Source organism: Lagopus leucura, unplaced genomic scaffold (genome assembly GCF_019238085.1).
Source record: "Lagopus leucura isolate 7727_CA_CO unplaced genomic scaffold, USGS_WTPT01 Super-Scaffold_100044, whole genome shotgun sequence".
Taxonomy (NCBI): domain Eukaryota; kingdom Metazoa; phylum Chordata; class Aves; order Galliformes; family Phasianidae; genus Lagopus; species Lagopus leucura.
This window is the reverse complement of record NW_024962291.1, coordinates 2,741,504-2,767,567: the sequence shown is the minus strand read 5'-3', so window position 1 is coordinate 2,767,567 and position 26,064 is coordinate 2,741,504. Positions and strand designations below refer to the sequence as shown.

The 26,064-nt window shown below is 45.7% G+C and overlaps 3 protein-coding genes across 46 annotated transcripts in view; 1 reads left to right on the top strand and 2 right to left on the bottom strand.

Annotated features, from left to right (window-relative positions):
- Window positions 1-10,298, bottom strand: part of TNNT3 (troponin T3, fast skeletal type) — a 32,089-nt gene extending 21,791 nt beyond the window's left edge. For 10 of the 41 annotated variants that reach the window (XM_042884658.1, XM_042884652.1, XM_042884656.1 and 7 more), the window contains exons 1-6: window positions 10,161-10,290; window positions 5,885-5,919; window positions 4,795-4,808; window positions 2,638-2,649; window positions 1,858-1,875; window positions 254-268 (exon numbers count right to left, since the gene is read on the bottom strand). In XM_042884658.1, the coding sequence (XP_042740592.1) occupies window positions 254-268; window positions 1,858-1,875; window positions 2,638-2,649; window positions 4,795-4,808; window positions 5,885-5,904 (79 nt within the window). In that variant the 5' untranslated portion in view covers window positions 5,905-5,919; window positions 10,161-10,290. Of the gene's footprint in view, window positions 1-253; window positions 269-1,857; window positions 1,876-2,637; window positions 2,650-4,794; window positions 4,809-5,884; window positions 5,920-10,160 lie in introns of all 41 variants that reach the window. The other 31 variants (XM_042884655.1, XM_042884665.1, XM_042884671.1 and 28 more) reach the window with 10 other exon arrangements.
- Window positions 10,299-11,188: 890 nt separating this feature from the next.
- Window positions 11,189-25,816, top strand: LOC122187183 (pollen-specific leucine-rich repeat extensin-like protein 1). 3 transcript variants are annotated; one of them, XM_042884460.1, is made up of 4 exons: window positions 11,189-11,416; window positions 16,603-16,730; window positions 23,481-23,575; window positions 24,054-25,816. In XM_042884460.1, the coding sequence occupies exon 4, from the start codon at window positions 24,057-24,059 to the stop codon at window positions 25,680-25,682; it is 1,626 nt and encodes a 541-aa protein (XP_042740394.1). In that variant the 5' UTR covers window positions 11,189-11,416; window positions 16,603-16,730; window positions 23,481-23,575; window positions 24,054-24,056; the 3' UTR covers window positions 25,683-25,816. The 3 variants fall into 3 exon arrangements, with proteins under 3 accessions (XP_042740394.1, XP_042740392.1, XP_042740393.1); XM_042884458.1 differs by lacking the exon at window positions 23,481-23,575; XM_042884459.1 differs by lacking the exon at window positions 23,481-23,575 and having other exon boundaries at window positions 16,583-16,730.
- The window catches only part of LSP1 (lymphocyte specific protein 1), a 39,121-nt gene continuing 32,684 nt past the window's right edge, over window positions 19,628-26,064 (bottom strand). For both annotated transcript variants that reach the window (XM_042884462.1, XM_042884463.1), the window contains exon 11: window positions 19,628-20,517. The gene's annotated coding sequence lies outside the window, so the exon portion shown is untranslated. The remainder of the gene's footprint in view (window positions 20,518-26,064) is intronic.

The following is a 26,064-nucleotide window of genomic DNA, read 5'->3' as shown; positions in this document are numbered from 1 at the left end:
CAAACTGCACAAGGGCTTTATGTTTCCCAGCACCCTGACACTTTGCTTTCATGCAACAATTACTATACACTATCATCAGAACATGAAGTGTCAAGACAAACATGATGGAAGAACAGCACCCAATACAGCTGTAAGTTTAAATCTGCACTCCTATGTCTATTTTCAGCTCCTGTTTCCCCTTAACATCTCTGGTCATGTTGGCCACATCTGAACTCACTGTGTACAAGGGGAATTTGGGAGTCATCTCACGTACCTTCGTCATGGTGAGCTTTAGTGAGTGGAAGAGTCACAGAGCAGGATGCAAAGGAAGACAAGAGCGTTAGGAACCACAAGACAACGTTGTACTTGCACAGACCAGGGGGGAGGGGATAAAGAATAAACCTGATTTAACTGGCCACATCAGATCTTGTTTGTTTTAAATATGCATTACCTTCCCTATGGAAGGTGGGAAGTAGGTGAGTACTTCCCTTTAGGTGAGAAGTACCAGAGAACAGAATGCAAAGAAGCATTGAGGGAGGCACATTCATGCACAGACTGAATAATCTCTCGGGCCAGAGGGTAGAGTTTAATCCCGATAAGGGATTTGCTAAGGGCAAGGAGGAGAAGGAATGAGAAATTAGCTGTAGCAAGTGAGAGGATCAGACTACAGCAGGGGAGGTTTTGGAGGAAAGGTAGGAACCATAGGCAACACAGTGACTGTGTTCTGCTCCCCTTTTCCCACACTTCAATTCCTCTCAGTGCTAAGGTGATGATGGGAAGGGATGAGGAAGGCCAAGGCACATACTTTCTTCATGAGCCCCAGCAGCGGGGATAGGCTGAGAGCCAGAACAATGAGATGGAAACTAAGAGCAGTTAGACTAAAGAGTATGTGAAAGCAATAGGGGATGTATAAAACATACAGGGATGTGAAATAGAGAGGAAAAAAAAAATGGAGACAGGTGACCAGAGTGTGCCTGGATACAAGAAATGTAAATCCTTCATGACCTGTGCTCTGCAAAAACCCTGTCAGCTGCTCAGAGCTAATCTGCCCCTGCTATAAACAGGCTTATAAGTTTTTCATACATGCCCATAGAACAAAGCTTTGCAAATGCAAAGGGAACCAACCCACCCTTTGGCTCCTCATCGGAGCACCAAGCCCCAGACAAATGAAGTACAAAGGGTGAGTTTCTGTTCCAGCCCCTTTCCTGGTCCTGCAGACACCACACACCCTGCAGAGAGCCAGCTGAGTTATTTGCCAGTATCCTCACAGATGTAACTAATAACACCACAGAATGCAGGTGTTATTATTTATATTATATATAATACTATATATTATAGTCTATAACTCATAATATATATGTCATACTATATATAATATTACATATTATAGAATATGTACTGTGTAACACGTGGCTACACACATACCTTGCCACAGATAGATTTTGACTTTAAAATCCATCTGATCATTATCTGCCAAGCTATGCAGGAGAAACCAGTTGATATGGGATATAGACCTTCAGAAATAGACCTCAGCTGCTCTTTGGCTGGTGTTATCAACACCCAGGGCTGAAAACCAGCCTCAGAGCCTACTGTGGCCTGAAGGAGGGGATGGTGCCCACATTTCCCATGCTATTCCCTCCCCAAAACCAGTGGAGCTGTCGATGGATACACAACTTATAGGGGGCCCATGGTGGGACCCCAAAACTTCCTCAGATGCCTTCCTAAACCAATTGATCCTCATGTGGAAATGTAGAGGCTCAGGGGAAGTAAGTGTTTTCAGGTGAGGCATCCCTTGTCCCAGCATCGTTCTCTCGCCTGTTGTTTTCTTCTACACTGAGCCCTGCAAAGAGCAGAGCCGAGGTGTCCTTTTCCACATACCTTCTTCATGGACCTCTTCTGCGGGTGGCAACATCATGCAGTGAAGAGAATGAAGAAGAAAATTAAAGCAGGAATGACTTTTTTTTAAACATCCTTGAGGTTTTCCAAGCACACAGGGTAAAGAATACACAGTGATGAAATTACAGAATGAGAGAGAAATACAAACAATATCTTTATGGGCATCTCATGGGGTTCTAAATGTTACTGAAAAACAAGAATATGACTACAAATAAAAACCACATTAAGAAGTCACCCACTAAGTTATCCTTATTAGAGCTGGTTGGTGTTTCCTAAAGCTCAGTTTTGATGCAATTTTAACCACAAATAAAATTTCTCCATTCATTTTTTTTTTTAATCTATGTTTCTTGAACAGTTACAAATTTAGTTTCAACATTCTTCAAATCTTGAACTGCTAAAGAAATTCATCACTGAATTTCAAGAAATGGATGCTAATTTCCCAGAGTCCTCCACCACCCTTTTTTTTTAACCTAAGATTTATTTAAACCAAATAAAATTTCTTTCCATACAGGTATATAACTACACATCTGTATAGGTGTGTGCACATTTATGTATATATGCACTTTATGTATGTGCATCTATATATAAGAGACCCAGTTTCCTACCAGCTCAATAAGTGACATCAATAGCTGTCACTGCATTGATGTCTGTGGCTCAGGACCACATCCTGGCCACCAAGTGTGAACTGTTTGCTCTGTATTTCTTTGTACACATTCTTCCTCTGCACCAAGAGAGAAAGAAAGCAGAAGCCATGTCACATACCTGTTGCATGAGCTTCAGATGGCAAGCGTCATGGAACAAGAAGCCACAGCAAACAGGAAAATGGAAACAGAAAACTGTTAGAAACTGGTATTCTAGTCAGGTAAGGCCTGGAGAATGAGTGGTTAGAAAGTGATGGGAAAAAGTTATATGGGTTGCTTTGGAAGGTCAAGCAAAACTGGGGAACAGTGCAAAGTTACACATCAGAGGAGATGGTCATGCAGATAAAGAAAAGTAGGATTGTAGTCACCTGCCTTTTAATTTCAATTATTACAGTATTGAAACTCAAAAGGAGGCAGTAAGGGAAGTAAGGAGAGAGGAAAGAAGTACTTCTCCTTTTAGGAAGGCTTGTCTGTAGGAATGACACCCTTTGCTCACTCTTTGGGCGTTTGACAAGGTGCAAAGAAGGATGGAGTATGAGCAGCACTTACACCTCCCCAGCTCTGCCTCTCTGGGCAACAGCCACTGGAGACACCTGCACTTGTTGCTCTTGCGCCCTTGATCTCCTTCTCTCCCTGGTAGGGATGCTGAGGGAAACACAGCTATGCCTTAGAGCAGGAACTATTCTGAGCAAGCTCCCTTCTGTTCCCATCACTGCTGATGCGAATTACTTAGTGGCAGCAACCTGAGGGAAACCAGCTGCTCTGCATAAAGGCCCCAAGATGGACATTTCTTTTCTGCAGATGACAGAGTCTCAAAGGTGGGCAACATGGGCAGTTCCACCTCCCAGAAAAGGCTTTCACTTGACCCTTTAGAAAGTGTCTTGGACATGAAGCAAGCTCTTGGGAAAAAGTAAAACCCCTAAGGATGTGCCCCAGAGTTTTGCCCTCATTTCAGTTCCAGATACCATGGGAAAATGAAGGATGACAACTGACAGCTACACTTGCCTGAACACGTCAGAAGTGCCCAGTGAAAGACAATGACACAGTTCCAAAATTTTCCCCTCCCTGCTAACTGCAGACTCTGAAACAAGTCAGGTGAAAAAGCTTGGGAGTGTGAAGGGCTTTTCGTACTCCATCTTTCCAAAGCTTCTTCTGTGTCTCTAGCAGCTTGTCAAATCACCTTTTGCCAGCTAACGGTGCAACTGAAAGACTTCCTCTTTGCCAGCTAATTCCTTGCCTTGCCTTTTCCAGACTTCCCAGTACCCTGTGCCTGGTGCTCCTCTGGAGCCAGACAACCCATCCTCCTTTTCAATTTCAAGATTCTGCTTAATCACCATCTCCTATTGCTCCTACAAATATCATGTTTTATCACAACATGTCTGCATGTCACGGTCCCAGCTTGGCCACATTTTGACTGACAGATCAAGTGTTTCAGATCACCTTTAGTGGCAAGTGTCAAAGAGAGGGGTCAAATACAGACAAGAGAAAGGCAGAAGCAAGAATCCAGGAAAGATCAGTTACATTCCAAGTATTTTGTTACCTTCTTCTTCGTATTCCTCTGCATTGAAATAGAGGAGGGGGAAAAAAAAAAAGAAGAAAAAAAAAAAGAGCAGACAATCATCAACTTTAGCACCTAACACACAGCCAATGACAGGTTACACGTCAGTAGGATGTCACCCATGATAGAACCCTTTAAATTCACATGGATATGGGCAAGATGCCCTCAAAGGATTCGCTTTCAAATCAAAAAGAGAAACAGCAAACAAGCTGCCTTTGAGAAGAAGCTGTACAATGGGAGCAGGGTAATATTGTACTGAATTTTTTTCTTGAGCAATGGAAGCTCATGTGTACAAGCATGTTAGGGGAAAGAGGTAGCAGGGAGGTCCAATGAGTATATAAAAAACAAACAAACAAACAAACAACAGAAAAGAAAAAAAACATATGTTGCTTAAGTATGCTGCATTTCTATGTTTTAAGACAGAAACTATATGTCTGCAACACTATCAGAATAAGTTGCCAGCAGATGGCAGTGCCCCTACAAAAAAAGAGCAGCATCCCCCACACACAGTCAGGACTTCAGTTTTGGACTGAAATCCCAAAGTTTGCCCGCAGCACAGAGACAGACAAACACTGACATGCAAAAAAGACAACGACACATACTTAGACATCAGGTAAAGCACCAGCACATTACAGTAAGAGACCAACGACAGGCAGAAAGGAGAAGACAGACAGTGAACACTACAGACTTGCACAGAAGAAATTAGAGATTTGGACTTACCCTCTCCGTGCTCCCTGTGAGAAAAATTAAAAAAAAAATTGTTACTGAAACTAAATTTTTTTTCCACTCCATATTATTGCCAAGCTATGCTGAAGAAATCCAATACATTTCTGCTTAAAATCTATGTTTTTTCTTCTTTCCCCCATTTTCTCTTTGCTCTCAAAAGAGTCACTTAGTTTTAAGATTATTAAAAGTCAGTTTACTAATGTTCCTGATTCTGATGGTGCACATGGAGCCGTGTCCCAGCATAATGTTACCATCATATGATACCCACAAGAAAACACTCTGCAGAGGCTGATAAGACAGATGAACTTCAGCTCCTATGCACTGCGCATGATGGCCTTTAACTCTAGAGATGCCTACTAAAAGTTTTGGATAAAGCAGATGCTGTTGCTGTTTATACCATGGCTGTTATCACCTCAACTTCGTGTTCTGTTCCCATTCCTCACCTCTGCTCCCTAGCCTTTCCTGCACCACTGTCACCTAGCACAAAACCCAAACCTTGAACCTGCCATGCCTGATGGAGTTGGACAGGGCACAGTCAAAAGAGACCAAGCAAGGAATATTTTGGATAGATGTTGATCTAAAAAGTGTTGAATTTCATCTTAGGAAATTTTTTTTGTGTTTATTATTTAAGAGTTGGCTAGAATTAATGGCCTTGTAGTAAACTAAGAGGCTAACTGACCTCAGCAGGTCAGCACTTGAAGCCTCTGACCCTGTGATTGCCTTAAATCTCCCCTCTCTACCTATTGACGTAGAAATGCCAACTGATCTCATTGCATTTGGACACATTACTTTGTTACATCAGGGCAGAAAGCAGTTACTCCACCAATCTGTATTTCATTCAGACTCCATTATGAGTAGCACCATGGCCTCCAAGGACAAGTAGAGTTGGGTCAAGGTGCTAGGAAGACTTTCCCTGCTGCATGAACTCCAACAGACCCTTTGACACTTGGAGCCCCTTCCCTGCTGCTCAACGCTTTGGGGGTTGTGCATGGGGTGACAGCTGCCTCCCATCCCCATGGGAATGCCCTTGAGAACTCTGTGGAGCAGAACAGATGAACGTGCAGGCAGCTCACTCTCTACTTACACTTCCTCGGTATCAGACATGTTGGCAGTGAGTTTCTAGATAAGAGATGAAAAGAAGAAGAAAAAAGCGTTATTAGTAAGAAAGCTTCCTAAGTAATTCCAAGGCAGGAGCAGATGAGTTGACATTTGAAGACGAAAAAAGCCAGGCATCTGCTTTCCCACACAGCAGCCAATCCCCCATCAACGCTGCCATTTTTGGAGTGCTACAGACCCCTGCCAGCCAGGTCAGATGAGAAGGAGAAGTAGCAAAGGGGAAAGATCAGCTGGCAAGTTGTGCCCATCAACGCAGCCACCCTTGGGGTGGAAAATCTGGACCTGGCTTTGGGTTACAAAACCTCCAAGGATCGGGGAGATGGGCACAGGCCTTGCCCTCTTGCACCTGTCTGACATTTCCATCACTTCAGCAAGATCAGAGAAATTTTGCCTTCTTTTATCCTACTACAAATGGAAAGATCCCAGCTTTTAAGCATTACTCAAAGCTAGAAAATACAGTAGTAATAAAAAACCCAACCACTCCACAGATTCATCCAGAGATAACTATTTAATCGTCAGCATGCAGAAACTGTCATTAAGTGCATTAAGTAACAGTGTCTGGCTTACATAGTTGATTAATACATGAACAATGGGCTGATGATTAATTTAGGATAAAAACTAGCCAAATACATGGTTAGGCAACCTATGTCAACCCAGCCAGTCATACCTATTACAACACATCTAAAAGTGCATGTGAGACAAATCCATTTATGGCTCAAGCCACTCTTCTCTGGCTTGTGTATAAGCATATTGCAGCGCAAGGCTCCCACCCTTCTAAAAGTCATGTCTGCCCTGAAGCTGGGGGCAGGAGGTAGTCAGGGCCCCTCCAGACTTCCTCCAAATTGGCAGTAGGTCTTAAAATACAAAGCCAGGCTCCTCTTGGCTGGGAAACCCAAACCGTGACTTTCACAACTTCATTACTCAGCTGATATATGAGAGATGTCTTGAAGGAGCAGGTGGACTGATTTAAGTTCAAAAGGAACAACTGCAGCTCAGAAGCTTTCTATTTCAGAGGAAGGCAGTAATCCCAGAGGCTCCAACTCTGCCCTATAAGGGATCCTTTCCATTCCCCAGCAGTGACCCTGAACACCACTCTTTAATGCTACTCATTGACACCAACAGGATTTAAAAGTTCTTGTTCTAAGCAGGCTGCATCTTCAACCTCCCCAGATACTTTATTATTATTTATAAGAACTCAGCATTGCCCTGGAAATCATGCCAACAATGGCTCTGTTAGAAATGGGAGGATGGCCTACTGCTAGGACACACAAGAACTGCAATCTCTTGGTGCAAAGCTGTATTTAATTGGTAGCTATGATTGCTCCCTACCAGACACAACTCCTGTGTTGGAGTAACTTCAGCTCTGCAAAAGGCTTTTAGAATCACAGAATTGCTTAGGGTGGAAGGGACCCTAAAGATCATTGAGTTCCAACTGCTTGCTTAGGTATAACACCACTTCTCATCTCTCTTTATCTAGACCATCCAGTCTTCAGAATTTAGGCTTCCTCTCACTGTCTGCAGAGGACTAGCAGTATGATAGCTTTGCAATCTCACTTTAGCCTCCAAAAATTATTTGAGCTAATAGCAGTAACACTTAACTGTAAGTTGCTTTCTGCAGTGGGTTAGTAGAGATTGTCCTGGCAAAGGCCCGAAGAGGGAACCTTTCAAATGACCAGCTGTTAGCTTATACCAAAGTATGTGGTCTGTAGGACTCAAAGCAATGGCCAATCCTTCCATGCATTCTGCTTTAATTTGTAAAGGCAGATTTCATTCTTCCCAAGATGGAATAAAACAATAAATAAATAAAAAGAGGGGCCGAAGAGCTTTGAACTAAACTTCCAATTTCACTGCATGGCACGAAGAGTGATATTGCTCTGTGCTGGAGAAAAAATAGGCCAAGAGCCCTAGACGTGGAAATGAAAATGCCTGTTTGGTGCAGGGTGGGCATGTAATGCAGGGCATACTGTTCTTTCCAAGGCAATTGAAGTCTACAGGAGGCTTTGCCATCAGGCTTGCTATTAACAGTCATTGGAATGAGCTCATCCACTCTCCAATTTAGCTCTCAGGACTTCTTGCTGAGGGTTGTCACATTGGTACTCCCCTACGCTCTTCCATATTTGTCAATCCAAGTGCTGTGACAGCGAGTGGGACTTGGCATGGCGTTTACCCACATGCTAGGAAAGCCAAATGAGAATACCAAAATCTCTGACACCCAAATGCCCCAATCCAGAGGGGCTTTCCAGGCCCTGGATAAAACAAATCAATAACAAGACAAGGACAAAACCACATAGCAAGAAAAATACCCGGGCAACTTGAGAGCCATGTATGAGACAAGAAACGATTTTCAGTTCCTGCACTGTCCACATAGCTAACCGTGTCATCAAAGCAGCAAATAAAAAAGATCGGTAGTTATCTCCAAAAGGGACTGAAGAAAGCAATCCACTAAGAACAGTGTATATATTTTCACTGACGGCAATGGAAAATCTCCAGCTGGCTCAGGATTGCCTTTCAGTGGAAATTACATTACACGCAGTGAACGCAGCCTGAGATTAAGGCTGTTAGCACCTTGAGGCAATAACTGGTTTTTGTTTGTACAGTGGCAGAGAAAAATGGGGTTTGGACTTGACTGAAGTTTAAGGATGTAATAAAATCAATTAGCTAATAATGCCCACCATCTGGGAGTACAGCAAAACACAGCTTTGCCAGCCCGAGCTTCCTACCTTCTCTCACTCCTTCAGGTGAAAACAAAGCTTACCTTTTGCATTTCATTCAAGCTAAAAACCCTGAATCATTTCATTTCTAATTTTATTTGCTTACGTTCTTCAAGCCTTAGTGCTTGTTCCATTCAAAAATTAAGCCACGCGTGCTCACTTGCTTTTCCAATAAACACAGGGATGTGGCAGTTTTATTGCTTGCCCTCCCAGCTGGCAGAGCAAAATCCCTCTTCCTCCTCAACCCCAAATGGCCAGGGGCCAGCTCGGCGCGTCCTCTTCGACCCCAAACACTTCTGTCCCCCACCAAAAGAGCAGAGACATCACGTCCTAAGAAGCATCTTAGCAGCTGGGAATGTGCCTGCCTGCCTGCCAGCTGGGAGGAGGAATGGGCTCCCTTGTACCCCAAGCCCATCCTTGGAAAAAACCCACCACCAGCCACAAAAGGGAGGCAAGATGGCAGGAGCCCTACTCCAGGAGAAGGGAAGGAGGAATAAATTGGCTGTGCATGGGCAATGAAACAGCAATCAGACAAGAAGCAGGTTCAATCCACCAAACAGCCATACTTTTCTAACAGGGGCTGCTGCAAACTCAACACACCCATTAATACTATTTTTGTAATAATATATTATCTACACAGGTATACGTTTATATGTATTTCTTCCTCTCACCTGCCCCCTCATTTGTTTCTGAACTGCTTGGTATTTTCCACCAATAAGTCCTTATCTCACTACTGGGGCTGAGTAGTGGATCTCACCTGTCTCCCTGTCCTCCACCAACACAAAGCAAAACACCAATTCTTGCCCTAAAATACACCCTTCACCTCATCTTTGGGTGTTTTCTACTTGTTGTGTAGAGGCAGCCAGAAGCAACAAGGCTAAAATAGAGAGATCAGCTATGCTTAACTGATGCCCCTTACCCTTGCTCCATCCTGTCCCCATGTGCCTAGCCTAGCAGTCCCCCCAGCACACTGGAGATCCTCCATGCCACCCACACCAGCGGTCAAACCAGCAAGGCACTGGGCTTTGAAGCCACACTTACGGCAAACATTCCACAGCCATGCTGAATTTACTCATCTAACTCCTGCAGAGACTACTTCCCTAATTTTCTTCTTTCTGTGCAAGCAGTGGAAGCTTTCAGTGGCTGCATTAGTGCTCTTCCATCCTCCTCCTCCCCTACCTTGGCCATCCCTTTCTTCTGGAGACACATCAGTGTTTCTACCTTACTGCCTAGGAGTTTTCCTGAACCCTGTGCATACCTCCTTGACTCTAAACATCACTGCCACATCATTCCCAGCCTGGGCTTTGGAGGTGTCTCTTCCCCTACTGCTCACTCTCAAACCCAGATCCCTACAGGTGACAGCAATCTTGTGCAATAGCCCATCAAATGCAGTAAGGAAAAGCACCCTTCCCTTAGTGGGGAACACTCAGTCTACACAGGATCCCACACCTCCCAGACCTCCAACCCTCCCCTTGGGATCATCCCTCATCCAAACCTCAGCCCCACCACGTTTCCCACTAGGGTTCCACTTACCGGGAGGTGCGGAGGCAGGCGTGGAACTCCCTGTGGAGGGGACGGGCTGGGATGTGCAGGCGTCCTGGGGTGCTGCTGCTCTCAAGTTATAGTGACATTTGATCGTCTGCAGGAGCCGATTGGCCCCCAGCCCCCCGCGATGGGCAGGGAAAGGAAGGGAGTGGGGCAAGGAGTGAGGGAAAGGGTGGAAAGAAAAAAAAAAGTCATGCCATGTATAGGAGCAGCTGGAGGGATTGCACAGATGATGCATAGATGGGAGGGACATGTTTGGATAAAAAAACAGCAGAGTTCGTGTTTCTATATTTACGCTACCACTAGGCAAGCAAAGCTTAAAGAGGGGTATCTGAGGCAAAGGCACCTCAGAAATGATATGCAGGGCTGTTGGAACTCCATGGTGCATGGCTGCTGCTTCAAACATGGTTGTGGCACACTACATTCCGCAAGCTTAGTACACAGCAGCCACTTCTGCACCCCCAGCCAGGAGAGGGTGCTTTTCTTTGAAGCAAGAGTGACTTTATTCAGAGTCTGTAGAGATCTCAAGGACATCCAGCGGTGCTTAGAAGGTGCATGAGAAGTCAGCAGTATATAGCACATGAGGTTGTGTGCGTTGACACCCACCCATCTCTTGCCAAGGGTCTTGCCAAGCATTAGCGTTGGAGGAAACCAAGACCAAAATACAACAATGGAGCAGGAGAACTGCTCAAGAGTGTGCCTGACCTCAAACCACACTCAGAGCTTTCTCACTGTGATAAAGAAGCAATATCTAAGTAAGGACATCCTACAGCAAGCCTGGGGTGTCTGAACCTCCCAGTCATCCCAGTACGAGGTCAGGAGCCTGTAAATGCACAGAAGGACCCAAGGGGCAGCCCGAATGCATGCGAGGCTTTATCAGCTGCACAGACACATGAGCAAAGGCTCACAGCACTTTGAACGACCCGCAGGTCACGGTTTCCATTTCACTGCCTCTTGCAGCTTCAGCCCCCATCCCCTCCTCCCATCTCCCCTTGGCAGGCAGTCCCTGCCACACAGACCGTGCCCACAGTGTGCCTGGCAGATGGGGCACCCCTTTCTCGTAGCCTGTAAGAGCAGAGAAAACCTTTCAGAGCTACAGGACAAGTGATATTTTTGGCTCAGCTCACAGATCGATTCCTGCCCTCTCCTTTCCCTGCCACTTGCAGGAAGGACTCCCCAAGTGAGGATGTAGAGAGCAGCTTTTAAAGAAGTGGAGCAGGGTGCTGCAGCCTCCCATGCACCAGGTAACCTGCATGAGCAAAAATCCCCTTATCCCCTCCCTGCCTCCTGCAGCCTGGCTTGTAACGATGCTTGTGTTACCCATTGGGTGGGAAGGGGACAGTGCCGTCAGGTCTGCATCCATACTCAGTGCCCTGCTTTGGACAGGAGGAGCCTGGTGGTGGCAGAGCCCCAGCAGCACCCGCATGGTGACTGTGACCAGAAATCACAGCCTGTATTTCCCCGAACACCAATGCAGCCAGCTAGCTTTCATGCCACATTTTGGGCATTGCTGTGCATTTTTTGCCATCTTGCACTGGCTCATTCCCATCGTGAGCTCCACTGGTTGGGCATGTCTCCAAGAAATAGTGTATTTGCCCAAACTGGCAGCAGAGCATGGAGGTACTGGAAGGGAGTCCCTCATTGATTTCTCCTTTTAATATCAGCTGTAGAGCCTGTCTTGCAAAGGTACCACCAGCCTCCTTCACTTATCTGTCCTTCTGTATTGTTTTTCCTGCTAACGGGGCATCTCCATTAAGGTTTCTCAAACCAGGGAGTGCTGACAAAGCCGCATAAAAGCAAAATTGGCATTGACAGGCTGTGGGAAGGACAGACAGCCAGGTGTTGGGATCTGCTGCAGCTCTTGACTTTTTATGGTGTTACTGAGTTGTAGGCACGGGGTTTTGGGGTCATGCTTCATACTGTGCAGCTCCATAGGCATAGAGATGCAGGAGACATGCTGACTAATGGAAAATAATTTATATGCAAACTTCGGTCTCTGAAGCACACTCTTTGATCTCATATGCATGTGTGTGCTGGTGTGGACATGTTGCTCCAGATGAGCACTTACCTTGATGTTGTGTAGCACATCTATACTGTCTCCCCCATCAACCAGATGCTTGCTACTGTCCCTAAAGAATGCCTGGGCATCCTATGGGTTTCCTCCACCAGGAGTGCTCATGTCCATGCTCACATTCTGTCCTGGCTGCCCTGAGCTATGTGCTACATTGCCATTGCCAGCCTGGTCTGACTGTGGGGACCTGTGCCATTCACCCCCTGAGCAAAGGCTCATCTGATACTTTTGTTCTTCCTTTGCTCTGCTGTCACCTGGCTCAAAAGCAAGGCTCGTTTCCTAGGCCCACTTCAGTGCTTTATCCTTTCTTCTCTTTGTGGATCTCACCATTAGCTTTGGCATGTAACCACAACCCTCTTCAGTATTTAATTTGTGCCTTAGCCACATACTCCATGCCATCCACACATACTATATGGCTACTCATTATTTTACCTCCTGCTGCCATATGCCAGTTCTATCCACAGCCATCATGGCCAACAAGAAACCACCACCACCCACCTAGCAGTCCCTACTCACAGCACTAACCAGAAAAGGGAAGAGGAGATTTCTTGCATCCACCTTTCTAAAAAAATCTATTGGATTTTGCTAGATGAGGGTGCAGCAAACATCGGTCTTTGGAGACCACCTCACCTACCATGGATGGTGTTAAGACTGCACATGAAGTAGGCACAAGCCCTCAAACCTCAATTATTTCAACATGGGAGAAAGTACAAAACCAACAGCGTTACTCCTCAAATTGGAGCCAGAGGCTAGGACAGAAACGCAGGCAAGTTTCCATTGGAAACCTCTGCAGACTTCAGAACCCAAAGTCCTGCCTGTAGCCCAACTTCACGTTCATTAAAGGCTGTACAATTTGTAAATATTACATCCTCGAAATAGAACAAGTGATTTAGGATCAAAAAGGAGTGATCTTACTCTCAGTATCAATCTCCTATTCACCAACCCCTGATCATGAGCAAAATCAAAAAGCCAAAAAAAATCAAAGCCAATCATGCCTGGCCAGAGGTCCTCCTGAGGTCTCCCTCCAAACTGCATTGCCCCTCACCCTGCACTTGCATCTTCATGCAGGAGTTAGAGAAACTTTCAATGGCATGAAAATGGTTAAGTCACCCAAAGTGAGGCTACGTGTAAGGCAGAGGCATTTTACTTGCATTTTTCCATTACTCACCTTTAAAATGTTTCTTTACTAAGTTTGTTTTTCTCTTCTGAGCTCCTATTTGAATGCTTTCAAAACAAAGAATTTTGATATTTTTGCATGATTCTGCTCTTGGCACACTTGTCCACGCGTACAGACTTCAACACTGGAACTCTTGATGTTTTCCAGGAAAACATGCTGATTGAGCTCATTGGGGAAGGGATGCGGTGTTTATTTTTCTGGCTTGTGACACTGTCAATTATACACTTCTTACTGTGATTTAGGGCAGGCGGTAAATGGGAATCACAGAAGGCATTTGGTAAGGGACTCTAAATTCTTATCCGGGTTTCTCCTCCTCTTTCTTCCACCCCAAAGAATTTCTGCAGAGGGCTTTGATCATCAGCTCAAGGTTAAAGCAGATGCCCTACCTTCACTGAAATGCTCTTTCCAATTTAATTGAAACAGTTGCGACTAAGAAGGCAAAACAGATAGCAACTAAGCAGCCTCAGAGAAAGTACGGAGTATAGACAAATATTTTCTGTTCCTGAGTAAAGTCCAACGATCTGTTTTAAGCAGCAGGTCAAGCAGAGATCAGAATAGCCTTAAACTTTAAGATCAGCTCCTCTATTTAAGTACCAGCAGGTTGCTGCCATTTTACCAGTGATGACGGGATGCTGGGGAATGTGCAGCACAACTCACACAGGATGAGCAAAGGCCACACTTCTCTTGGGCTGCTGTAATGCCTTGCTTGGCATTTAGGGTAAGGATCTCAGTCCTCAGTATCCCACAGGTTGTTTCTCCTTCTCCCAGCTTGAAGGGATGTGGGCAGGGCTCACATCTCTGACAGCAGGCATGCCAATACCCAGATGTTTCTTACAGCTCCATCCCCAAGTGTTTCGGAGAGAAGGCTCTCAAGTCCAGATTTGAAGGAGGGGCAAAATGACAGGAAAGCTGAGAGCAGATATCCAGAAGCCAGCCTCTGGATGCCACCTGACACCTACCTTCATTTACTTATCCAGAAGAAATTGTAGCAGTCAGGAAAGTGTATGATGAGGGCAGCAGTGGCATGGGAAAGTTTTCAGGCTATACGAATTTCATAGAATCAGTAAGGTTGGAAAAGACCACTAAGATCATCTAATCCAACCATTAACCCAATATCACCATGCATACCTACCACAATCCCTAAAACTTGCAGGCATTTATGCAAAACAAGGTATTTCATTAAGATAGAACAAGTACTTGTGAGGGTGTGGAATCACCTCCCTGAATCCTAGAGGGTGGCTGGGACACCTCATAGTATCAACACATTCTCCCGATGGTAGCTTCATGATGCCTCCAAGATTCAGAGGTATAACAAGGAGGATAAAAGGCAACTAATAGGCTGTCATATTCATGACCAAATTACCTACATGTGCCTCCATCCATCTTCCCGACTCTGCAGTTCACCCTCCTCCATCTGTAGGGAGGAACTCAATCAGCACTTCAAGGAGGACACAAACGTGTCAACTCTTCAGCCAGTGGGATCTTTTGCCCCCATTTTACCCTGTCAAGAGCAGAAACCCTGCATGCTCACATAAGAAATAGGGGAGGATCTGAAGACCTCCTCCTTGAGCATTATATGCAAACATAAGCCAACCTTGTGCATCACCCATATGGTTCATCATGCATACTTCAGCCCTGCTGTGAATGAATTCATTAGACTGATCTGTCTTCATGGCGACAGTAGCAGAGCAGGGTACAACCTGTCATCAAGCATTTTCAAATTCTGTTGAAGTTTTCTTACTCATAATACATGACTTTTTCCTAGGATTCCCATAGGATTTCTTCTGTTTCTTATTGTCCTTTTTTTTTTTCCTCCCTGCAATGCTTTCAGTGTTGGATACGCACAAAGTCATTAGCATTTCTAGAAGACCATTATAATCATCAGCCAAGGAAGAATTAATTGCATTAGAGTATTTATATGAATGACTGAGCACCTCCTTCAAGTTTTCCTGTGGGTCAGTGCAGAGCTGGGCATGATTTCACCATCAGCAAGGAGGCAAGAGAATCATAAAATGACTTAGGTTGGAAGGGGCCTTAAAGTTCATCTAGTTCCAACCCCCTGCCATCAGAGGTTCAGGCTAGATCAGGCTGCCCAGGGCCCCATCCAATCAGACTTTGAATGCCTCAGATATGGAGCATGCATAACCTCCTTGGACAAGAGGAAGAAAGTTAACAAAGCTCCTCTTCAGGAGAAGAATCTGGGTCAGCCAGACCTTCCCAAACCATGGGATATTCGGTCTCATTGACCAACACTTTTAACACTTTTTGTGGAAGGATCAGAATGGAAGGTGACTCCTAAGAAATGTGCTAGCCTCAAAACACCAGCAGCTACATGGCTATTACAAAAACTGGTCTCAACAGAAGGGCCAAAACTTTGATGATCGTGGGAAATACTCAACTTTCTCCATTCAAACCAGAGTGACTGGAAGACAGGTGAGAGATGCGCTAGTGCATAGGGTGAATTAGCAACAAGACTCAGCAGGATAAATACTGGATAAGACAGAGTTTGCTTTCAGGATTGCTTTTTTTGCACATCTCACCAATGTTTCCACACTTAAAGTCCAGATTAAACATACCAAGCTTAACCCCATGCATTTGAGCTGTCCCAGCCCTATTTGTGTGTGCAACAAGAGTCAAACTCCACAGAAACCCACAACCTAAAATTCACCACTGCCTGCTCAGTCCCTCAGCTCCAACTCATTTCTCCTCTGCTCCCCAGCACAGCACTTCCCAAGATTGTACCCTTTAAGTACAGCACAGGAACAAACAGTAACAGAGCCAGAACTCATGCTCTTCCTCTTCAGGGACAGCAACATTCAAAGCACAACTTCAAATTTGCATTTTGCAACCCTGTTTTTTGCAACACAGTAAATCTGACCAGTAAACTTGAAAAGCCTCCAAATGGTTTTACTGCCTGGAGCAATCCTGCTAGAATATCTATCCTGGCAGCTTCACCATCATCTGCCCTTCACCTCTCAGGTGCTTCAGATGCCAAACTTTGCAGTGCCAAAGCTAGGAGTACGCAATGGTGTTATTTGATAGCCCATCTTCATGCTTATTTTAGGCAATGGAACTTCTCACGCTTTTAAAAACTAGTCACTTTATTTTTGAGAAATATCTTGTACTTACTGGCTACTGTAAATATTATTTTTCCTCTTACAGCATTTTGAATTTACCTACAGGGCTCTACAAAACAGAAGAAAACAGCACCTGAAATGATCGTGAAGGAATGATGATCTGTTAATTTTGCAAACAAAGCATGATGTACCCAACATGCAAGTGATTACACATGGAAACAAGTTACACATCGGTAAGTACTGTATTTTACCTCTCTTCACTTAATATAAATCCCTGATTTTTGCAGTGCTCTGTTCCTCCATTGTTCAGTTGTTTGCTTTGGGAGATGTTCTTGTCCCATCTGCTTTAGACTTGCCCTTAGGATTCAGGAGCTCCAAGTCTGTGATACCTTCTTCTATTTAATTAAAGAACAAAGAGCTCACGCCATTGTTACAGTTGCCTCTTGGAGTTATTACGAAATTAAGCGCTTTTCTGAAGTTAATGATATACATCAAACTGCTCCATTACAACTAAAAACCTCAGCAGACCCAATGCAAAGGCATAGAGAAATCATGCATGGTCTGTCTTGTTACTGCTATCAGGATAATAGAATCATTAAGGTTGGAAAACACCACTAAGATCACCAAGTCCAACAATCAATCCAACACTACATCCCTCAGTGCCACATCTCCATGGTTTCTGAACATCTGCAGGGACGGTGACTCCACCACCTTCCTGGGCAACCTGTGCCACTGTCTCACCACCCTTCCTGAGAAGAAGTTTTTCCTAATATCCAGCCTGACCCTTGTAAGGGAGTCCATCATTTTTAAGTACTAAGTCTTACTATGTTTTGTCACTGTTAGATCTCTCCTTTATCTACTTGAAAAGGACAAGAGAAACTCATAGCATTAGGGAAGGGGTGTAGAGCAGGCAAGAGATAGCAATTGACCAACTCAGAGATTTGTCCAGCACCAGATCAGCTGCTGCCTCATTATTTATAGCCTCCCTGTTCCTTGGGCTTGTTTACTGCCCTTCCCTGAGGTGCTGGTGGGAGGAGAAACACTGACATTCAGGCCCAGATGCCTCAGAGCCTGACCTTTCCCTCTGAGAGCACATTTCAAGGGATAAAGTCACTGGGAAACTTTAGACCTTTACATCTACTGCCTCGCTGAAGGCCCATTCAAACAGTAGGAAAGGACCTCTTAATTAGCCAGTAGGTATACAGAGAGACAGTTATAAAGTGGATCCATAGTTATTTTATGCCTGGAAAGAGAAGCAGATGAAGTCTAGCTCCAGTCTTGAGACAGAACAAGCACAGCAAAGACGTAATATCCAAAAGAGTCTCTGGTTTTCCATCAGCTAAGCTTTCCACAAGTTTGAACAGAGCTGTTTTGCAGCCTGTGAGAAATAAGCATTCAAATATTCTGGGCCATGTTTTCCAATTCTACGTCCCATTCACTCCCGTAGAATCAAAGCTGGTTGAAAATAAAATAAGAAAAACCAGCCCAGAGCCTACTGCCCAGAGACAAATCGTGTGTTTCAGTAGTACTATAGAAAAGATGACATGCAACAGCATGTTCCGTCTCTACCTAATTCAAACAAATAGGATGGGGTCAGAAAAAGTTGCAGAGAAGCAACATCCCACAGTGTGCCCCAAAGGCAGTGCATTAAGAACCCACACTGGGGTTCGAGGCCCTTTCAAATGAGCACCATCGACCTGCCAACAGGGTGATGAATTTGGAGAACAGAATAGGGCACAACCAGCCACCACACAGGGCCACAAGACATGGCTGTTATCCGCCAGGCTCTGGAAGCAGGCTTTACAGCTTGAGCAAGACTCATACATTACAGTAACCCCCATCCACTTCCCACCAGCACCTGCAGCACGTGCACACCACATTACCCCAGGAGGAGGAACAACATCTCATAAAGTTAATATAATTGTGGAAAACTTTCCCCTGGCTAATTCAGATACCTCATAAAGAGCTGCACACACCTGCTCCAAGCCAGTTCCCTTCCTGGTTTCTCCAGAGGGTTTCCATGCAATCTGCTTGCTGCCTGCCGTAGCCAACACCTGAATTACTGCAGCTGTTTCTGTTGAAACCACATGAGTTCCACGTGGACTGTAAGTGGAGAAATACACCCTGCAAATTAACCCTCCTTAGCACAGGTACCTCACACAAGCAGCCTTCAGAGCTTTGTTACGCCCTCCAACCTGGCAGGATGTGATCAGTAAAACAAAAAGCTTCTGGCCACACTCTCCCAGACAACGTCAGGATGGAGTGAAAAGAAATCAGTCTGTACTCATGCAGGCACAACCCAGGGCTGCTTTGGGGATGCCTCCATGCTACAGTTCACGCACTGGTCTCACAGCTTGGCAGAGGAAGGGTTGAAAGAAAAGAAGACTAGATGTTATCCATGACAACTTGAATCCTACCTCCACGATAAGTTGAAGCAGGGGACAACGGTATCAGCAGGCAAAGACAATAGCAAAAAAAAAAAAAAAAAGTTTTCTTCCACATAAAAATATAAATAAATGTCAGAGAGCTCTCCCATTCCTAACACTTTAGGACAGCACAGGCAAGGATACTGCAATCTATATGCTGTCTCTACACCACAGAACTGTTATTATCCAGAAGGTCACTTCCATAAAGGGTTTATCATTAGATGGTTCCAGATAGGAGAGTCAGCTCATTAGAGTGCTGCGTGCCCCTGCAGACAGCTGCTTTGACCTCCTCTCAGATGCACAAGCAAGCTATAGAGCAATTTTTATAGCTGACTTCTCCAATACTTTTGGTTGAAGCTTGATTTCTCAGGCCTATTAGCTAAGGAGCTGAGTTTTTTGTCACTTCTAGCTGCTTGCTCCAGAAAGTCTTCCACATGCTGCTCCACCTCTCTCCAAACACCACTCACTCCCATCTTACAGTCATTCTCCCCACCCCCCAATAAGAAGAAAAGTAGCAATACAACCTCTTAAACTGAGCAAGCACAAGAAAAGCCCATTTTCCAGCTTTGCATCAGACTCTCCCTCTTCTTGTTGTAGCCTGGTGCTTCTTTTCTTCATATTTATTGCTCATGCTCAGAGTTGCAGGGCTTATGAAAACAGCTTTGTTTATGGAACTCCTGCATCAAAACCCTCAGAGATGCCACTGTTACAACATCTTCCTCAAATTTTATTAAATGCTTACAAAAAAATTAAATCCAGAACACATTGTAAATTGAAGCAGAAGCAAAATTATGTTGAGAGCCTTTGTGAGAAGGGGGTAGGAAGAATAAACTTCAAGAGGAGCTCCTTACCTAGAGAAGGAGTGCTCACCCCCACCATTGGGCAGCAGAGGGGAAGGCAGCAGCTTCTTGAAACAAAGTTGCTGCCACTGTCAATGCAGAAAAGTGACAGGAACATTATGGCATGGCTATTTAGTTGTGATTAAAGGATGATACGGGAACTAAATAAACAGGACTAAATTAAACAGTTTGATGTGCACATGGAGATGGAGGCCCCTCAAAGCAGATGTTGCAGTGCAACATCTTCATACAGCTGACGTTAGGAGGGTGGCACAGAATCTGCCCATCACTCTCCTTTCCAACACCAAATCCTCCACTGAGACTCTCATGAGTTCCCCCCCTCTCCAACCACCCAGAACCAGAAGCTCTCCATCATGCAGCAGAAGCCCTGCCAGCTGGGGCAGGACAGCAGGTCCTTCTATTTCAGCACTTGAAAAAGAAGAGAGGGAGGTGAGCCACAGCTTCCCATCTCCATGGCAGAGCCAGATTTAATTAAAAGGAAAAAAAAAAAAAAAAAAAAAAAATGGAAAAAAGAGCCAAGGAGTCTTGTAGAAGGTTAAAAGTGGGACTGGTTTGGCCAGATGATCCATCCCTCGCAGCCAGCTGGAGGCAGCGCGGGGTATGCTCACCCCAAGAGGAGTCAGGCTGTACCAGAGCAAACTGACATCAGACAGGAGAAATGTCCTTCGATTATCTTCTATGGAGCAGAGGAAGTCGTAGCATTGAGGATTGCATCGAGACAGGACCAAGCTCAGCTGTAAGGCAAGAAAATGTTGTTAGACATACCTTTATGTTGGATACTAGGAAAAATGTCATCTCTGAAAGAGGGGTCAGGTACTAGCCACCCAGGGAGGTGGTGGAGTCACCATCCCTGGAGGTGTTCAAGAAACACAGATGTGGCACTGATGGACGTGATCAGTGGGCAATACTGGTGGTAGGTGGATGGTTGGATTGGAAGATCTTAGGGGTCTTTTGCAACCTTAATGATGCTATGATTCTGTTCTGCCACCGGAAATACTCTGGGCTGTATCATGCCTAACAGTGAAAGGCAGCTTTATTCCACCCAGCTGATGCCAGGCAGAGTGAAGGAGGTGCTCCCACCAGCCTTCCCGACCCAGTAGGCAATCAGCAGGTTTCCTCCCAAGCCCAAGAAAGCCATTCAAGCATAGAGCACGTTCCCCCAGCAGCAGCAGCTCTCCACTCAGGACCATCTGCAACCATATCAAGTTCCTGCAGCTCTTGATGCACTCCGCATGCGACAGCTGGTGCTGCTGAGGGAAAATGACTTCTCTGCCATGTGATGGATGGCTCCTCCGTGCCGACACGCTCCCTGCTGCTCCCAGTTTTGGAGCGATTGTAGATGAAGTGGGGCAGAAGGGTAGGATCCCCAGGTGGTCGACCTGCCCTCCTCCTCCTCAACCAGCCCTAGGGCAGCTTGACCCTCTGGAAGCCTCTCAGCTCAGCTGCTTCCCAGTCCATCATGAACCCAGACAACTTCTTCAAGCAGTATGCTTTTCTCCAGGTTTTCTGCTCTAGCCTTTCTGCTGGCAAAGAAAGCAAATCTATCTTTCCCTGTGCTTTTACTTTGTTATACAGCAAGGGGGAAGCCAAGCACAAGTCTTGCTAGTTACACAGTCTCCTGCATACAGAGTTCTGAAGGAGATTCAGGAAAAAAAAAAAAAAAAAAAAAATGCAAGCGTAACAAAGAAAGCAAGTAAATTAAAAGGCAGCTTCCTTTTACTGCCTCATAGGCATCTCCACCTTCCCATCCCAGCTCGCAGATACCAGCACAGCCATTTGCCGTGGAAGCTGGCATCCAAACAGTCCCTAACACCCACATCACAGCAGGTTTTAGAGAGATGCTGAGATAGTATAAGAGTGATTTCAGGAGCATAGACCTGAGGTTACAGGGCACAAGCCTGCCTCTAACTCTCAAAACAGATGGAAAGCTTTCCTGATGCATGCAGGTAGTCCTATATTGCTTGCTCCATGAACCTCCACGCCCACTGCAGCAGCATCTCGTGCAGTTCACAGCAAATCCCAAACCAGACCCCACTCCAACCCAAGCAGGAAGCTGCAGTTTTCCATGATGCAGAATCTGTAGGGTAAGGAGGCACTAAGAGCTGATCAGTAGCTGGGAAGTTCATCGCCCTGCCTATTTAGTATTCCCAACACAAGCCTGAGCAGTTCAGCCTCATAATTCTGGCTTAGCAATGCAGCTAGACCACAGCTCATCTTGTGATACAGGCTGCCTGCAGGACCACAATCTGAGATGTATGAAATCATTCCATATTCAATCCTTACACCAGGTGAATGTACTAGATCACATTGCTGTAGATAAAAATCACCCTAGAAATTACTAATCAGAATAGAATTGCACCGCTGTAGGTACACACCTCTTCAACTGAGGAATATGGTTTCCTGAGCCAGAAAAATCTAGAATATCTACAAAGATACCTGGAAGGAAGAGCACGTATATGATGGAGTGAGCTCTCAGTCTTCCCTGGAGCCAGTGTGGACTTGTTTCCAAGAGCAGCTCTTAGAATAGAACAAATCCTAATCCTAGCCCTGTGCCTAAGGCATGAAGCTGATAAGCTGCTGGGAATGCCCAACAGTTGTCACCCCAGCTTGCCCAAATCCCTTTGAGCCCCCTTGCCAAAATGCTGGGAGGTTTCTCATTCTACAGCTGGAACAAATGCATTGGCTGGGAACAGTGCAACATTTGCTGGGCACTGCCTACACCATGACCACCACAGCCAATGCTCTGGAGGACAGCTCACCCTTTCTCCAAAGCTTTCATTTTCCTCTCCTTCCCCTCTCTTTTTTTTGGGAAAGATCATCCTTCTCCCTGCCTTTTCACCAATAACTTTAGCAGGTACAGTGTCTACTAGGTACTGATCAACTTCCCAGCCCAGTGCTGGTAGCAACACTGCAAGATCAAAGGAAACACCTGGCATTCAAACAGAACTACCCATTGTGCACGTCCGAGAGTTTTATTTTGAGGTAGGCTACCTTCACTGTCAGTATCACAGTGCAAGCTCCTATCTCAGGGGGGGATGCTTAGGCTGCAATTTCACTAACCAGAGTGGAAAGCATGCAATAGCCCCTGTGGGCAACCCTGACATCCTTCTTTCTCATCTTCCTTATTCAGGATGCTCAGTCATATCCTGCACTGGGGATTAAGAGACACTGATTTATGCTTCATTTCATAGCAAAACTCAGCAACTCTGCACTGACCAAGAGCCAGAACAGAGTCAGATTTCTTTCTGGGGGATGCCAAAGAGTCATGGCTGAAGCAGAGTGCTTGGTGTTACCCAGACTTGCTGAGGAAGAGAAAGAGGAGAACCAGGACTAGTTTTCTCCTGCTTTCCTCAACAGGAAATCTGCACAGTGCTCAGCAGAAAGCGGTTGGCAGCACTAGGGGAACACTGCTCCAGGGAGCTGGAAAAACAGATATTTGTCCACTCCAGGAGCAGCACAACTTTGGCTTAAAGGGGTTCCAGGTGCAATTCCCACTGGAGGTTAGACCCAATCCAGCAAGACCAAAGGAAGCACCTTCCTCTTCCACTGAAGATTCATTTCATTGTCAAGAGAAAACTAATTTTTTCCTCAAAGGCTGATGAGTGCAGATAAAGGAGGTTACCACTGCGCTCAACACAGCAAAGAAACACCCAAATTATGATTATGACAAAGCACTTTTTTTTTTTTTTTTTACCAGATAAGCACAGCCTTAAGTCCTGCCTTACACAATGGGGATCCCTATCTGCCTGCTAAAAACCAAAGCCATTATCAGCTTTATCTCAAGTGACACATGTAAGTTTAAGGCTGTTCTGTTGTATGCAACACCGTATCAGAATATTAGTAGCTGCAATCTGGAAAGCTCCAAGGTACTTCCAATTTATGCCTCTGAAGAAAGTTTCAGAGCTTTAACATCTTAGAACTGCTCCATTTCTCCTAATGCTTTGCTCCAGATCATGCTAGGACTTGCCAAGATGAAAACATCAAGGGTCCCAAAGTGCCCTCACTGGATTTTACGCTAATGCTAGGAGCAGGAGGGCTTCAGCTTTGACAACACAGCTTCTCCCAGTACATCTCTTGCCCTGGCTCACCATCCTTGAGGCTGACTGAGGCTACCTTGGGAGAATAAGGAAGCCAAGTCTGACGCTTTACTCACACAGTACTGACTCTGTGCTTGTTTTTAGAGAGGAAGAGGAGGCTGTATGTCTGAATACTCCAGGATCTAGTCCATGGCTAAACCCATCTCAACTCTAAGCTTTGTGCTTTCTTCTAGGAGATGACCATGCTGATCACGGTATCATCCTCCATCCAGCCCACTCCCATCCGCCACCATGCATCTCCCCCTCCCACCCTCCCAAAGCCCAAGAAGGACAACCTGCGGCTCCAGCAGCTGCTGAAGAAGGCTGCCAAGAAGAATGCCATGCTAGCAGCAGAGCAAGCTAAGTCTTTCCGATCCAACCTCTCCCCAGTGAACGAGGCCAGCTCTGACCTAGAACACAGTGAGAATGTTCCCCCAGCAGAGACCCCCAAAGCAGTAGCACCTGGCTCCACCAGCCTCCCAGTGCACCTCTCCATCAAGCCTATCACACACCATCGTGTGCCCTCCCCTTTCCGCAAGAGCAAGCCCTTTGTGTTGAAGGTCACTGAGCAGAGACGCATTGCTGAGCACCTCAGGCTCACCACCCCCACAGCTGAGTCCCCACTGCATGAGCCAGGTGCTCCCAAGGCTCCCCAGAAGCTTGAAGGCACAGATGCACACCTTCCCTCTGCACACAACACTTCAGTACTTATTTCCCCCCATCCTCCTCTTTCCAGCACACCCAGCAAGGAAGGGACATCAGAGGCTACCTACATCACCAAGGTGCACACTTATTTCCGCAGCGTCAAGGCACCGAGAACCAAGACACCAACATCATATCAGACCCAAGCAACATCCAGCCATGAAGACAAAAGGCTTTCTTCTCCATCACCTGAAACAAGTGGCTCTGAACCATTCCCAGGGCAGACATCTGCCCCCCTTGACAGCAGCAAGGCACCACCTCCTACACTGCAGCCTGCTCTCCCTCCTGCTGCAAAGGCAGAGATTCCTAACCAAGCTCCCAGGCCCACCTCTCCTGAAGAGACTAGCAATGACCCTTCACCCAAGCCTAGCACCCCTGATGTCCACTCCTGTAAAGTTACAGCCCACGGAAGTGAAGCAGAAATATTCAGATCAGAGAAAGCTCCTGAATTGCACAGACAAGATGGTGATATGCTTAAACCATTGACACCCAGCACAACTTGGAAGCCAGAACACCCTGAAACAGCAAGCCCTGCACAAGCTGGGCCTACCCCCAATGACATGAAGGTGGAACACACTGTGCAACCTCAGCCAACTCCCAGCTTGCCGAACACCAGCCCTCCTCTCAAAGCCAAGCCAACACCAGTGGAAGACTCGAGGCCTTTGGGAGCCAAGGGCAGTGGCTGGCATCGTCTCAGGAAGCACCTGATATTGCAGCCAGAAGCACCCAGCTTCCCTGAGCTTGAAGCAGAAAAACAAAGACAGGAGGAAGGGAACAAGGAAAAGGACAGCTCTCTAAGCATCAGTCAAGACAACAGACCATTTAAATCTAGAGCCATGAAGATGTGGGACGCCATTTTATACCAGATGACAGTCAACAAGGAGAGGAAACAGCAAGCAGAAGAGAAGAAAGCACAGAAGGAAGAAGGCTTCTTTCTTCCCCGCCGTTTACCCATCTTTCTCTATAAGCCGCGTTTCGATGCCCGGAAACTGAGAGAGCTGGCTGCCAAACCCATGTCAAAGATCACCACTGTGTTTGAGGTAGGCCGGTATGGATCCAGGACAGACAAGGAACACGCCAAGAGCTTTAACAGAACAGCATCAGGATGGTCAGTCAACTGACGCCAAGTTACTCCAGGAGACCTACCACTCCAGAGTGTCCTACAGGGACATGCAAGAGAGCATCTGCTATTAGGTAGTCTGCCTGGCAGAGACAAGTGTAAGGAAAAAATAAAATAAAAGTAAACCACCTCCAAGCCAGCAGCCTCATGCTGAGAATTTAAGGGTTACTCTCTATATAAGCTTATATGCTTTACATACTACATCCATATGCCACAAACCAAAGAATCAGACACACGTTTTCAAAAGAACCGATAACAAAACACTGAGCAGTAATATAGAGCAGGGAGGGATGAGACAGCAAAGACAATCTGCCTATGGAAAAAGCCCCATTTAGAGTAAGGTGATAGAACCTGAAGGTGGGAATGCATCTCTTCACCCAAAG

Excerpts from the sequence above, each read along its gene's own strand:
- LOC122187183 (XM_042884458.1), top strand. The coding sequence starts at position 16,710 with ATGGAAACAAGTTACACATCG. Across the intron at positions 16,731-24,053 it reads TGGAAACAAGTTACACATCG|GAGATGACCATGCTGATCAC; the intron begins GTAAGTACTGTA and ends GCTTTCTTCTAG.